Source organism: Pimephales promelas, chromosome 1, assembly GCF_988280905.1.
Source record: "Pimephales promelas chromosome 1, fPimPro1.hap1.1, whole genome shotgun sequence".
In the NCBI taxonomy this organism is placed as follows: Eukaryota; Metazoa; Chordata; class Actinopteri; order Cypriniformes; family Leuciscidae; genus Pimephales; species Pimephales promelas.
Window position 1 is genome coordinate 48,037,906 of NC_142769.1, and position 16,710 is coordinate 48,054,615.

At 38.3% G+C, this 16,710-nt stretch overlaps 1 protein-coding gene across 1 annotated transcript in view; it reads left to right on the plus strand.

Annotated features, from left to right (window-relative positions):
• The window catches only part of dnah2 (dynein, axonemal, heavy chain 2), a 224,084-nt gene that overhangs the window by 74,684 nt on the left and 132,690 nt on the right, over positions 1-16,710 (plus strand). The window contains exons 24-28 of the mRNA XM_089130887.1: positions 1,705-1,868; positions 2,026-2,187; positions 3,905-4,008; positions 7,901-8,057; positions 15,701-15,783. Coding sequence (XP_088987013.1) covers positions 1,705-1,868; positions 2,026-2,187; positions 3,905-4,008; positions 7,901-8,057; positions 15,701-15,783 — 670 coding nt within the window. The remainder of the gene's footprint in view (positions 1-1,704; positions 1,869-2,025; positions 2,188-3,904; positions 4,009-7,900; positions 8,058-15,700; positions 15,784-16,710) is intronic.

Sequence of the window (16,710 nt, forward strand, 5' to 3'; positions counted from 1 at the left end):
AGGCAGATTTATCAAATATGTATCCCATTTTAACATTCGCTAATTCGATTTTCTTTACGTTTTAGTCAGGCACAACAGAGAGAGAGAGCACGGGCGTCATCAAACCTCTCAACACCCGTGCTCCTGAAATCGTTCTGCTCCAGCGAGGCACTTCAGCGTGTGCTAAATGCTTCAGTAAATCAGACTTTGCACAAATATTAACTGGAGATCCCTGATGGATCTTTACAAGGCTCGCTTTTTTTTTTTTTTGTAATTGCCGGAGATGTGTGATTTAGCCAGTTTGTTGATGGGCTGACCGACGTTAAAGGATTAGTTCACTTTTGAAAAAACTTTTGCTGATAATTTACTCACCCCCATGTCATCCAAGATGTCAATGTCTTTCTTTCCTCAGTCGAAAAGAAATTTAGGTTTTTGATGAAAACATTCCAGGATTTTTCTCCATATAATGGACTTCAATGGGAACCGGATGGTTCAAGGTGCAAACGATAGTGTTAATAACAGTTTCAGATGCAGCTTCAAATGTCTTTAAACGACACCAGACGATGAATAAGGGTCTTATCATGCGAAACGATCGGTTATTTCAAAGCTTATTCCAAAAATGTAACTTTTCTAAGGACAAATGCTAGCCTTGCTCTATTCTGTGAGGCGCGTTTGCAACGTCACGTAATACGTAATTACGTTCAAAAGGTCACGGGCGACGTAGCCGGAAATACAGAATCAAAATCGTCCGACATCGTTGTTTTACCTTTCAATTCCTTTTTTGTAAACGGCGTTTGAGCTAGTTTGCACGTTCAACCTATGCGTTCAACTTGTAAACACTGATTCTGTACTTCCGGCTACGTCGCCCGTGACCTTTTGAACGTAATTACGTATTACGTGACGTTGCAAACGCGCCTCACAGAATAGAGCAAGGCTAGCATTTGTCCTTAGAAAAGTTACATTTTTGGAATAAGCTTTGAAATAACCGATCGTTTCGCATGATAAGACCCTTATTCATCGTCTGGTGTCGTTTAAAGACATTTGAAGCTGCATCTGAAACTGTTATTAACTGTCGTTTGGACCTCGGTTGGACCTGGTTCCCATGGAAGTCCATTATAAGGAGAAAAATCCTGTAATGTTTTCATCAAAAACCTTAATTTCTTTTCGACTGAGGAAAGAAAGACATGGACATCTTGGATGACATGGGGGTGAGTAAATTATCAGCAAAAGTTTTTTCAAAAGTGAACTAATCCTTTAACACTCGCGCCTGTAAACATATCACAGAGGGCAGATAATGGCCTCTATATTGGTGTGTGTGTGTGTTACTGAACGTGTTGTGTATTGCCATCCTGAGATGAATGAGGTGCTTTTTGAAATATCAAATATCTCGTAAATCAAAGCTGTCGCGAGTGCGTGTGGATTGTGGGAGTCCGGGCCTGTTTGCAGAGCTGGGTACGAGCCAGAACTTGCATGCCGCTCAGGAAAGAGACCCTCTGACCTGCCGAGCTCCCAACTGTGAAACCACATTAATAGAAACATGCTCGCTTTGCTAACTTTCTTGCCAGTATCCATTGAGCTTTTTTTTTTTTTCGTTAGAGCGACAAGCTGCTCCCTGGGGAAATGACAGCTGAATGTGCATGTTTTTAATCATTAGCCATATGCATGGGCATTTGTGTGTGCTTTTTGTATATCTTTTCCTTTATTTGTGCATGTATGTATATACAGGTCCGTTTGGCAGTAGTGTGGCACCCGATTCTGCACTAGAACTGGTGTCAGAACTGCGTGCCCAGTTGGAGGCTCTTAAAGAAGAGGAGCAGGGCATACGTTACGGTCTCAACATCTTTGCTATTGAGGAACCAGCCTCTAAAGACATCCTCAATCTAGAGAAGGTACCCATTCACTATTGTTACGGTAAACATTTCTCCATACAATTCAACACTCACAAACAGCTCTTTGGCTGAGGGAAAATCACTATTGATACTGTTGGTGAAGATCTTTTCTGGTGCAGTGTATGCTGATGTTTAGATGGTGTGTGTGTGTTTGTAGGACATGGACTATCTGCAGCAGGTCTGGGAGATCGCCCAGCAGTGGGAGGCTCAGTGGGACGAGTGGAAGGGAGGTCAGTTGGCCTCTCTACAGACCGAGGTCATGGACAATGCCGGCCAGACCGTGTTCGAGAGACTCCACAAACTCAGCCGAGAGTTCAAGGCAAGCCAACGCAACTTACTCTGTACTCCTGGTACTCAACCTCAGGCAGTTCAGGGATCAAGCTTGCATTTAGCGCAGGATCAAATAAACATTGATAGTTCTCAGAATAGAACAGCACAGACTTTATTGTTTAAGCTATTATGTAGTGTTAAACTATATAAAAATGTAATTAAAAAAAAAAAAAAATATATATATATATATATATATATATATATTAGGGCTGTGCAAAAATTAATTGCGATTAATTGCATCCAAAATAAAAGTCTGTGTTTACATAATATATTTGTGTGTGCTGTGTATAATTATTTTGTATATATAAATACCTATGCGTGCATGTATATATTTAGGAATTATTTGCGCTTAAATTCTGTATATATATATATATATATATATATAAAAAGATAAATATTTTATATATAAATAACACATTTTCTTACATGCATGTGTGTGTAGTTATATATACAAAATAATTATATACAGCACACACAAATATATTATGTAAACACAGACTTTTATTTTGGATGCGATTCATCACAATTAATTTTTGCACAGCCCTAATATATATATATATATATATATATATATATATATATAAACTAATATTTTACATAATTATATTAATATAAAAATATTAGCATTATTTAAAAAAGTAATAAACATACGTGAATGTATTCTGCTGTTTTAACAAAACATTCAATCAAAATCTCACAAAGGCACATCTGATTTCCTTTTCGTCATCTGTACGGAAAAAAAAAATTAATACCTTTATTCAGCAAGGATGCATTGAATTTTTTCAAAAGTGATGAAGACATTAGTGTTGTAAAATCTATTTCAACTAAATAAATAAATGCTGTTATTTTGAACTTTTCTGGGAAAAAATAATCAATTACAGTTCAAAACATTAAGCAGCTTAACAGTATTCAACATTGATAATAATAATTAGCTAATGTTTCTTTATCTGCATAGTTGAATGATTTATGCAGGATAATGTTGCACTGAAGACTGGAGAAAATTAGCTTTGCAAACAGTTGAAAAGTTGTACAGTTAAATTGTAATAATATTTCACAATATTACGGTTCTAAGACATTTAAATGCTAGTGTGTATTGTAATGTAAATTCACACTTTTTGATTTGCTATGTGATGCTCAGGCTTCATTTTCATCCTTCATATCCTTTAAGTATTGCGGCAGACTCCTGTTGCTTCTATCCAGGTGTGGTAATACGATTATGAGCACCATAATATACAGTATGGTGGTTTATTATTTATCAGCGGATTGAGTACTAAGATCTTGAATAGACCATTCACATAAAAAACTAGCAGACACTTAACAGCTATCAGTGCGTCAGTGGTGTCTCCGTCTCTCACTCATCTTCTGCTGTTCTCACACACACACACTGATGCTACTTCATTAGGGTCCAGCAGAGACTCTCATTCCTTCGTTTCCCTTTGTAACTGTGATAAAAGCTCTTTTGTGTAGCTAATTACCCTTTAAAGCTAATTTAGCTTCTCTTCTCACCAGCTTCTCATTATCCTGACATTTAGCTTTAAGCAGATTAGAAACACCTGCTTGCTTCAGACCCTTTGGGTGCTCTTCCACTGACAGGGGATCAGCCCATCACAACACAGCACTCAGCATTTTACACTTCAGCCTGCAGTGGGATCCTGACTATTATAAAGTAATGGTGGTGAAGTGTGTGTGTGTGTGTGTTCTTTCAGGACAAGCACTGGGAGGTTGTGGACTTCACTAAGAGCAGGATTGAACAGTTTAAGAAAATCATCCCACTGATCACAGACTTCAGGAATCCAGCCATGAGAGAGAGGTGGGGGCACACACACACACACACACACAATGGGGACATTTTTTTTTGGAAAAATAAAGGGTTTATCAGGAGGACTACACACACACAGTGTTATTTTTTTTTCCTTGGATTTATTTCCATCCAATTTTGGGCTACTTTTGACTGGCCATTGGGCTACTTTTGTTGCACAGACCTGGCAACCCTGCACACACGCACAAGTCATGTCCTCATCATAATGAAGTGTCATTCTCGCACTAATCCTCCTTATCAAAAGTGGTTCCTGACAGAAATGGCACTGTCGTCTTTCATGTTGCCTCTTCTCTGGACAATCGCTCTTTATAACGTCTCTCTGTTGGAGAGATTGCTTTCTTTAGCTTGTGACCTGAGGTCTGTTGTGAAGTCCAGCTGATAATCATCAGCGGCAGAGGTTTGGTGACGATTCCTGTTCCAGGATCAGCTGTAATCCCACACCTTGACAGCCAGCCCTCAGTTACAGCTCGTCACCTCGCTGTATTCTGTCACGCAGAGCACCTTCCCTGCCGAGAGAACGCAACGTTTTCCGCTCTTCGTTTTCCTTCTGCCCTGTCAGTCGCTTCCCAAGCCATTTGATTGGATCTGGCATTCCCAAAACAACAGCCCATCGGCCCCAATCAGGCGTGCTACAACAGGCCTGGTGGAGACGCAAGAGACAGGCCCCACGTTCCCCTGATGACAGCCGGCTAATCACACTGATGTAACCCTCTGAAAGATCTGTGTTAGCGTCTCCCGCTGGCCGGCGCAGCACATCAGGGAAGCAGATGAAAATAAACAGAGCTCCAGCCTCAGAAGTCCATGACCGTCAGAACGGGAAACGAGAAGAGCGAAAGAAAAAACAGGCACTCGTAGGAGAGATCACTTCCCAGAATGCCTGGGCCCGGTCTCAGAGGGGCTAGTCATTGGCAGGATGGGTTTTTTGAAATAGCGGTGTCGTGTTTTGTACTGTCGGTCTCTGTGGATTTCTTTGAGAGAAGACAACAAGCTGTGCGTCATGACTACGGGATCTCTCACGGGAGAATTCAATCCTTGCGCTGTCGTCGGCCGTCACACCTGTTTATCATGACAAAATCTGACCGTCAACGTGACTAGTGACCGGTCTTTTGAGACTAACCAGCGCAGTCTTTCTTCAGCTCTCAAAATACTTTGAATAGCACACATTCTCTGTAATTCTAGCTAAAGAATTTCATTAGATATTTTTAATAATGAATCATCAACCTCATCTCTCCAACCTCAAAGCCTACACAATAGCTCGGATCCAAAACCTCATCCTAACCACAATACATAGACGGAAACTCACATATTACTCAATGGCCAATTGAGTTTTTTTCCTATAGGATTCGGCAGTAATGTTGCTAAGATGCTGTAAATAACAGGGTGATACCCTTATAAGGACACAAACATTGGATAAGATGCTTTATTTTTAGTTACACTGAACTATGTTTGTATAGTTCACACATATATATTTTATATATATAATAGGGCTGTGCAAAGATTAATTGTGATTAATCGCATCCAAAATAAAAGTTTGTGTTTACATAATATATTTGTGTGTGCTGTGTATAATTATTTTGTATATATAAATACATATGCATGCATGTACATATTTAAGAATTATTTGCGCTTAAATTCTGTATATATATATAAATACAAAATCTATATTATATATTTTATATATGAATAACACAGTTTCTTAAATATATACATGCTTGTGTGTGTATTTATATATACAAAATAATTATACACAGCACACACAAATATATTATGTAAACACAGACTTTTATTTTGGATGCGATTAATCGCAATTAATTTTTGTACAGCCCTAATATATATATATATATATATATATATATATATATATATATATATATATATATATATATTTATAATATTGATGCTGCTTTAGAATCTGTCCTAAATGAGCTTTCTTTGCAGACAGCACAATTAAGTTGCCTATCTTTTGGAAAACGCCTTTGAGTTGGAAACTGTGTCTGTGATGTCTTAAAGGGGTGATGAACTGAGAAATCAAATTTTCCTTTGGCATCTAAGAGTTCATCATATTATAAGAATATTCTGTAAGTTTCAGAACTGAAAACGTCCTTGTTAGTCCAATAAAAGCTTTTATTGACACCAGGCTCAGCAAACAACTCGTTTTTAAAAGTGGGGAACTATGATGTCAAAGAGGATAAAACACCACCCTGTAGAAGATGATCAACGCCTACTTCAACACGCCCGGTTTAGCCCCGCCCACCAATTCGCGCATTACACGCATAGCTAAATAACATAGGCCTACCTTGTGATGACAAACCGGATCGAGATACCGAGCAATACAAAATATTGTGCAGTGCCTGTTTGTGGAAGAAGACAGTCCGTCTGTTCGCTTCATTTCACTGAGGATTGTTTTGTAAACAAGACTGGATTCGCAGACTGATTAAAAGTTAAAGTAGTAGTTCACTTTTGAAAAAACTTTTGCTGATAATTTACTCACCCCCATGTCATCCAAGATGTCCATGTCTTTCTTTCCTCAGTCGAAAAGAAATTAAGGTTTTTGATGAAAACATTCCAGGATTTTTCTCCTTATAATGGACTTCAATGGGAACCAGGTCCAACCGAGGTCCAAACGACAGTTAATAACAGTTTCAGATGCAGCTTCAAATGTCTTTAAACGACACCAGACGATGAATAAGGGTCTTATCATGCGAAACGATCGGTTATTTCAAAACTTATTCCAAAAATGTAACTTTTCTAAGGACAAATGCTAGCCTTGCTATATTCTGTGAGGCGCGTTTGCAACGTCACGTAATACGTAATTACTTTCAAAAGGTCACGGGCGACGTAGCCAGAAGTACAGAGTCAGTGTTTACAAGTTGAACGCATAGGTTGAACGTGAAAACTAACTCAAACGCCGTTTACAAAAAAAGGAATTAAAAGGTAAAACAACGATGTCGGACGATTTTGATTCTGTACTTCCGGCTACGTCGCCCGTGACCTTTTGAACGTAATTACGTATTACGTGACGTTGCAAACGCGCCTCACAATATATTACAAGGCTAGCATTTGTCCTTAGAAAAGTTACATTTTTGGAATAAGCTTTGAAATAACCGATCGTTTCGCATGATAAGACCCTTATTCATCGTCTGATATCCTTTAAAGACATTTGAAGCTGCATCTGAAACTGTTATTAACTCTCTTTTGGACCTCGGTTGGACCTGGTTCCCATTGAAGTCCATTATAAGGAGAAAAATCCTGGAATGTTTTCATCAAAAACCTTAATTTCTTTTCGACTGAGGAAAGAAAGACATGGACATCTTGGATGACATGGGGGTGAGTAAATTATCAGCAAAAGTTTTTTCAAAAGTGAACTATTCCTTTAAGGAAGGTGCTGTGCCTTCTATATTGGATCTGACAGGAATTGTGCAACACACGGACTCTGGGTCGAACATGTATGGGCGAATCATTCTGGTTAACATTGGACGTTTTCAAAACAATTTCCCCCAAGTGACAAGTGAGTTGAAACTCATTATAATATGCAAAACTGTTATCCACTCACAGCAGTGGGCGTTTACTTCCAAGCCTTCAATGCGAGACGCCCATAAAAACACAGCGTTTTTCAGTTAGGGTAGAAAATAGCCTATTACTTATTCATTTTGATGTTTTTGAATGTAAAAACCAAGCGAACGTCATAAGTTGACCTCAGACAACAATATAATAAAATTTAAAAAGCCAGTTCATGACCCCTTTAAAATGCCGGCACATAGGTTTTGGTTTTGGAATAGATCAAATGGCTTTCTATTTGAACTCCGATTCATATGTCAGTGTCAAAGGGTTTTGGCCAATCAGATTTTATCATCCAAAGATGGTGTGGATCTGTTTGTTTTAGACACTGGGATCAAGTAAGGCAAGAGGTGCAGCAGACGTTTGACCCGACCAGTGAAGACTTCACTCTGGAGAAGATTGTGGCTTTGGGTCTGGACCACCATGCCGAGCGTATCTGTGACATCTCAGGAGCGGCCAGCAAAGAGCTCTCAATAGAACAGGTATGATATTCCCCTCTCTCTCAATCCCTCTTCAGAACTCTCTCTTTCTCATTTGGCGTTCATTTTGAGTATAATTTCACTCTTTAAAAAAACGATTCTTCAGTGAAAGATCCTACAGAGAACAATTTATTTTAAAAAGTTCAACAAAGAACCCTTTTCTTATCAGCTTTCCTCTGTTTTGGAGTTTGCTAATGTATGGTTAAAGCTGCCGTCGGCAACTCTGGCGGAAAATTTTGAATGTTTACAACTCTCGTGCCCCTCCCCCATTATCAACGAATACCTTCCCACGAGTTCGTGCTCGTCAGTGCGTGTGCACCCGATTTTCAAACATGCATGCAAACTAACATGATTTCAGTACGATCTAGCTGCTTCAGATGGTAGATTGTTACGAAACAGATTACCCACCGATTAAACGTAAATAAACACCATCGTCTGTCTGAAACGCTATTATTGCTGTATGGTATATGCGGCAGACATGGTCATTGTACATTTTTCTATTACTTATATAACAGAGGTAGTCAGATAGCACATACAATAACAGTAGCTTTACTACGGTTCTAGCTCTACTGTATTGAGAAAGAAAGAGTACACTCTAAAAAATGCTGGGTTGTTTTAACCCAACTTTGGGTCAAATATGGACTAACCCAGCCGTTGGGTTAAATTTTTACATTAAATTTTTAACCCAACATTTCGGGTTTGTCCATATTTGACCCAAAATTGGGTTAAAACAACCCAGCATTTTTTAGAGTGTAGCATTGATTCTTCCAAAAAGTCTAACTCTATCCCTTCATCTGGACCATTTTATCAACCTAACGGTACGTTCACACAGGGATTTCAGTGCAAACAAAGCTAACAAACCTGCCCACAAAGTGCTAACGTTAGCTATCCATACCAACATATTTGGGCAAACATACTTGGATTACTAACATAACACTGAGAAATAAAGTAACTGGTTGATAAAGCACAATGAAATGTTGCACGCTCTGCTTCCAGCTTGAACCCAAATAAATCAGGTAAATCTCTCCATTGTTTGAATGCCGATCCGATGTTTATACTGGTTTTATTACAGGCACGGTCAATTTTTTTTTTCAGCAGGTGTTCTGTTTTCTTGTGTGGTTTTTGACCTCCTCGCTCTTGAGGTTAACCGAGGAATTGGAAACTTTTCCGCCATCACTCTTCGCTACTGCTCGAGCTTCAGGCGTGTGCATTGACGTGTGCGTGCACACGTGATTGACTGTCATATCTCACACCTCCTTGCGGTGGATTTTTTCAAAATATATAACACGCTCCAGGTGGAGTTAGAAGCTCGGGGTTTTTTTCTAAAACCACTTTATTTATGTTGTTCTGTCGGAATATAGTGTCGAATTCGCTGAATATGATCAAAAAAAGTTGTCGACGGCAGCTTTAATTGCAAATTAACAGCTTCCTCAACTTGGTAGGTTCTTCCGATCAGTCTATTGGATCTGTGTTTTTTTAAAACACTTGTACTAGAAGTGTCAAAGAAAGAGAAATCAAATTGTCCTTGACCCTTTGAAAGCGCACTGAAACTTTCACTCAAAAATACATGAAAACCAATTTACTGCATCACTCTTGAGTAACAGTATAATGGGACCTCATATGGTTCAAAAGCAGATGCTATGATTCAAATAGTTTCAGGCTATAAAACAATTTTCAGTTTTAACTGGAAACTTCATTTCTTCCTTATTTCTTTTGTCGCCGTGAAGGACTGTGGGTTCATCAAGGTTCAATTCTCTCTGCTCCTCTCACAGTGTGTGAGATCCTCAGAGGTTTGGTATGTAAAAGAGAATAGGAAAGTCACTGTCAAGAGGATTATGGTCAGAGGTCGGGTTTTGAAGGTCAAAGATGATATCCTCAGGGTGACATCTTGTAGTCAGACCGCCCCAGTAGAGACTCTGGCCTCAGTGCAGATGTGGTTTTCATTAGCCAAACAGTTTGAATGGAAAGGAGATGGTGGTCTTGAGTACAAAGCTATCAGACTGTTGTGGAGTTATACTTAGAGTCAGATTTTTATTTATTTGAACCCTCAGGCCTGCATTCACACATTGCAGCAAGTGGCAGACGCATCCTATAGAAGCTGCAATAAAAGTAGGGCTTCGGTGCTAAGTTTAGTTTTGCATGTCACTCTATTGAAGCTTGTTTCTGCCTCAGAGTAAAAGATAAGGTCAAAATCAGAATGTGAGTCACAATTATGAAAAATAAATGTGTAGATGTGAGTTTATAAAGTCACAATGCATAAATTAAAGTCACAATCACACTCTTATTTTACATCTTGTGAAAAGGGCAGTATACCACCCCTTTAAAGAGTAACATCACAGAAAATCAATTTCCACAAAAATATTAAACAGATTTGAGCATTGATTATTATAATAAATGTGTTTTTAGCAGCAAGTCAGCATATTATTTTCATTTCTGAAGGATCATGTGACACTGAAGACTGGAATAACGATGCTGAAAATTCATTATTGACATCACATTTGATTTGATTTTTGATTTGAGATCTTTATTTTGAACATGTAAATAATAAATAAAAATACAGATATTAATCAATGAAACAAGGAATATCAATTAAAAGAAAAAAAAAAAAAAAAACCTCTATTTACATGTGCAAAAAGGAGTAGGAAGAAGTAAAACTTATGTACTCCTACCCCCCTATACCATATTTAAACAAATACCTAAAAAATAAATAAAAAATAAATAAATAAAAAAACTAAATAAGTAATCAATCTATAATCCATGAAAGTATTGATTCAGAAGTTCTATACACATAAGGATGTTTCCCGATACATGACAATATTTACGGGTTAATTCAATATAAGCTCAAGTTAACCCTATGTTTCTCTGTAACTCTGGAATATAATTTCTTTGAACATCTTTTTTAAATGAATTATGTTTGGACATTGCTTAAATTCATTGCTTAAATTCACATGAATATATTACATTTTAAAATATATTAAAATAGAATAGTTACTTTAAAATGTAATAATACTTCGCAATATTTTACCGTATTTTTGCCTGGGAGAGCATGAGACTTCTTTCAAAAGCATTTTTAAAATCGTAACATGCCAAATTTTCGAACAGCTTGTTTTTCCTCTGGTGCAGAAAACCTCATCTCATCAGAAAACGTGTCGAAATGCACTGTAAAACCTTTTTATTAACACAATATTTGCTTTTATGAAGAAACATAATACTTGATCAAACAACTACCCTATTACTCCGCTTGACATCAGGCCTGATGCAAATTCACAAACAGTACTTTTTAAATTCAATAAGACTGACTGAATCCAGACACTTTAAGCAGTTTATAGGGTTCTGTGTAAAATAATTACCAATTGGATGTAAATATCATTCCACCTCCTCATGTAAATTAGACTTCATCATGTTTGTAATAATCCTCAACGGCCCACTTCCGATATCCATTATATAATTTGTGTTGGAATTTGTAGCTGTTATTGGAAGAAAAATGCAATGTTGTAAACCAGAAGTCACGTTATTTTCACTGTTACGCAGTAGAAATGCCTTTAGTGTAAAAGCACAAGCTACATTATATGCCGCTGACGCAGGATGTGTGAAACGGGGCTAAAAGTCGACTGGTTTATAGTCCTATTTTAGACTTGAAAAGGAACATTTCCTGGACTGTGTTCAGTAATAGTACAGTACAGTGCTGCTGTCCCCAGGTCATGTGTGGCGGCCACAGGGGAAATGAGCCTTGCGCTTAATTTCCTTCAGAGCTGCCTTTACTGCCCCTGCAGAGGAGATCTGCCCTGTCCAGCTGTCAGACTGTGGGAGGCTGTACTCCTCCCCTCTCTCCCTCTTCCTCTCTTTCTTCTCTCTCTCGGCCCAGGGAGATTCCCAGGCGTTCGGCTCTGTGCTCGCAGAGGTTACAACAACAGAGCTTTGGTTCGAGAGTGCCAATGGGAGAGCAAAGGCTCATAACCCCCAAAGCACAGAGCAGTTCACCCAGAAGTCACCCACACAGAGAGAGAAAAGTAGAAAGACAGATAGAGTGTAAATGAGAAGCTTTACTGGCATGGCGCATGGCTGGCGTTTCTGGAAAGACCCTGTCTCTGTCGTTTATTGTGAGGGGGAACTTTGCGGGGGCCCAGATGCAGGGAACTACACTAACCTTTTCCACTGGTGGCACTTGCGCTACTAACTTTTTCAGTTACTGGCGCAAAACATGATTTGGTCGCACAAATTATTTATAGTAAGCCGCACTAATGAATAATAATGAAACTGCATTAGGGGTGGAACGGTACAGAAGTCATGGTTGGGTCGGGTTCATACCTTGGTTCAGACATTCAGACGGTTCGGTACGATTTTGGTACAATGGAGTGAAAAGCAAAACAAAAATGCAGAAGGCATTTTTATAAATGTCTTAAGCCTCGTATTTTTTAAGTTGTTTAAGTTTTTTTAATAAAGGCATACCAGTTTATTTGTAGTGCACTGACAATAGTTTTATATAATTAGTTTATTAATTAAATTAATAAAAAGACAAAATGACCTTGATATATGTTTGGTAATTGTACTTGAATGAATGTAAAATTAATTTGCAATATTTCAGATCAATATATTTGTTTTCCTTAATTTTAACTAACCCTAACTTTATTCTCATCTGAATTATAAATACATGATTTCCGTATAAAATAATTACCATTAAAACACATTTGATTTTCTTTTTTAATCAATGTAGAATCATACGCAGGACTGTTGGAAAGCTGTGATGACAATAAAATGATAGCTTATAAATATATCTCTGGTTGTTTCTGTTCCACAACATTTTGTATGTCATGTTTGGGGTGTGGGATGAAGAGAGGGATATTTTTCAGTAATTATTTAATAAAACATTTAATTTATCTTCAGTGTGTAGTATTAGCCAATCAGGTGTCTTGACGCGAATCACGCGATTATGATTATGAAAAAACTAACGTTAGTCTAAAAAACTGCTAGTGATCATATAACGTTAGTCGATGTCAATATCAGCGCTAGCAATATAATGAGTTAGCTCATGGCAGAGTTTATCAGCCGAACACCAGACCGCAAATAGACACGTGTCTTACATCTCTGCGTCTTTTTCCTGCCGCCATGCAGGCTCAGATGGTAGCCTATGATTATGATTTGCATGCCTATTATAAAGACACAAACCTTTTCATGTCATTTGAATAATATGCGCGCGATAGAGAGAGAGAGCAAGACAGCGCTTGTGTTGTGTGAAGACGTGATAGTGCGCGCGCGGCCAGGGCTCGCTCTCTCTCTCTCTCTCTCAGCTCGTTTGTGCCCTGTCAAACGCATCATTCATTCTACTCTACAACACTCACCGCGATCAAAAAAGGCTTAGGCGGGACAAAAAGCGGACGATCCGACAGGTTTTAGAAGATTAAATACAACCCGAAAGAAACTAAAAAAAAACAGACCCGTCAAAATAGTCAGTGATACATTAGCGACCCATTAAAAATTAGGGTCGCAATGGGATTTCAAAAGGTCGCATATGCGACCATTTTGGTCGCAGTGTAGTTCCCTGCCCAGATGAAGGATATTTCCCTGTCACAAGTCGCCTAGTCTCGCGTCGCCGGACCTTCAGACTGACGGCAGAAGGTCGGCCAAGAGGACGTCTGACTGACATCTAAAGCAACCAATCACAGTTCGTTTTGTTTCGTGTCATGTTTACACTCTAAAAAATGCTGGGTTGTTTTAACCCAACTTTGGGTCAAATATGGACTAACCCAGCCGTTGGGTTAAATTTTTACATTACATTTTTAACCCAACATTTCGGGTTTGTCCATATTTGACCCAAAATTGGGTTAAAACAACCCAGCATTTTTTAGAGTGTAGAGGCGTGAAAATGTAGCGTTGATGTCCCTACGATAACAGACCGGTGTGCATCTAATACATTATTCAGTCAAGAACTTCAGAAACTTTAGAAAATCCACCGTTTTTTTGATTCTGATAAGCGCTCATTGTCACAGTGGCGAACACAACAGCTTTCTTCTTCTTCCATGAGGGGGTTTGGCTTCACACCGGACGCAACACGCACGTCTCCCTGAAGTCCTGTAGAATTCAATCAATCAGATGATGTCTTTGAAACTCCTAAAGTGTTGGTAACACTTTATAATAACTACACGCTAATAATCATTAGTTAAACCATTAATTCATCATTCATAAAGCATTAATAGACATTAATAAGCAGTTCATAAATACAGCTATAAATGCTTTCTTCTTGATTTAAAAGCATATCTATAATTTGTTTAATAATTGTATTTTCATCCTTTATTAATGATCAATTTATAATTTCTAAATGAAGAATTGCATTTTTTATGAACCAGTTATTTAAGAGTTTTCAGTGGTTCATACGATTACTTAGAGCGAGTAAGTAAATGATTAATAAACTATTTAAATGTACATTCATACATCTTATTATTCAGACATCTAGTGATGGTTACTTAATGTGTTAATAAATGCTTTATTAACATGTATTAATGCTGTAATTAAGGATTAATTTGGGTAGTTATAAAGCATTTAGTAGTGGTCAGTTAACTATGTTTGTGAGCTCATCTAAAGTGAGGACTAGTCATGCCTTGTAAAGCATTTTTAAAGGCTGTTAAATATTTCTCTGTTCTGTATCACTGCGTTGTGTTTGTTACATTTTACTGTTTAGAAGATTGACGAGTCTTTAAATCGCCTTTATAAATGCTTTACAAAGCATGAATAGTCCTCACTTTAGATTAGCTCACAAAAATAGTTAACTGACCACTACTAAATGCTTTATAACTACCTGTGTTTACTACATTTACTTACACTTTCTAAGTGGTCTTATGAATGACTGACAACTCTTAAACAACTGGTTTGTAAATAATGCTATACTTCATTTAGAAATTATTAATTGATCATTAACACAGTATGAAAATACAATCATTAAACGCATTATAGATATGCTTATAAATCAAGAAAAAAGCATGTATAGCTATATTTATAAACTGCATATTAATGTCTATTAATGTTTTATAAACGATGTATTAACTGTTTACTCATGCTTAACTAATGATTAATAGCGTGCAGTTATTATAAAGTGTTACCAAAGTGGTTCCTATTTTGTGTGCCGTATGCATCAGATGTTCAGAGGCTGAGACTTATCTTATCAAGGGTGTCACGATTTCGATTCTTTTACTGTCTATGACTTTATCCACCAAAAACAGTAAATACGACCCCACCATAATACAACAAAATGCCACCTGGATAGGCAGCTCACTATGTTTTGAAATGCACTTATGATGCCCAAAACTTGTTTGGCAGCTCAATGGATTCAAAACACGGCCAGTGTTCGGACGTGCCTACAGTATGATGTCTTAAAATGTTGTCTACGCAAGCAGCTCACGGGGATTTAAAAGACTTTATATCATAGATCTCTATTCATGTCTGGTGTTTCTATGACGTTTCTTGTGGGGGGGGGAACTTTGCAGGGGCCTCGATCAATGTTCTTTCACTGTCGCTAGTCGTCTGACGTCCCCATGAGACCGATGGCTGCCCTTCCAGCTCTAATACAATCTGGCGTTCAGAGCTGAGGTGGAATGTGTCTGGAAAGATTAGTGCTAACATTAAAAAGCCTAATGTTGACCTCTCATTCACAGACACTGGAAGGCATCGCGAAGACTTGGGAGGAAACGTCCCTGGACATCACACCCTACAAAGACAAAGGTCACCACAGACTGAGGTGAGATGCCAGAGGTCAAACGTCAAGAGGTCATAGACACTCGCTATACTCAATAAGCAGAATGTTAAAAAGATGATAATGATGATTCAGCATCCTGTCGTGGCAGTGCATTTTACTTTATATCATTAAAACATATTGAATTTGCTCAGATTAACCAGATTGCTACAGCCCACAGCCTCCACCATGTTTTTCCATGTTAATTGGGGAATTGGGGGTAGAGTTTCCATGTTAATTGGGGAGTTGTCCTAACTGACTTTGCCTAATTGATGTATTGGATTATTTTTTTTCCTGAGACGTAATTGTACCATAACTTTCATGCATTTGCAGTGGAGAGGTAATTGTTTTTTGTAGCAGACTCACTGTCCACTGAGGGACTGCTACTGGCTTCATCCATGCTGTGAAGGCACCATAATGTGAATATGTTAGTGCCAAAAACAAGCCATAGCCTAAAAAACAGCATTCCTCAACATGATGGAGCTCCCCGCTGTAGGGAAGAACCGCCACACGCGAGGAGCCAGTAACTCCACATTATCATATTACTCTGTGCAACCACCACTGAGAAAGACTGAGCAAATGATACAAAAACACTGGCTGTGTTTTAAAACCTAGCGAGCCACCTATGACCTACTGGACAGGATTATAAGCATATTCAAATGTTCTTATTGGATTCAATGCCCTGATGATGTGCAAAAATGCTGTCTAGATAAGGTTTTGAAACACAACAGTGTTTGAATGGACCTTTGTTACCCGGAAATGCTCTCTAGATGTGAGGCACAGTAGGCTTTGAAACGCATCCAGTCCTTAAATGCGCCTTTGATGCCCAAAAATGCTCTCTAGATGGGGTTTGGGAAACACAGCCACTGGCCGGACAGCATTGCTCTCTCAGAGTCCGATTCAAATCTGTGTTTGACAGCAAGCCATGTTTTC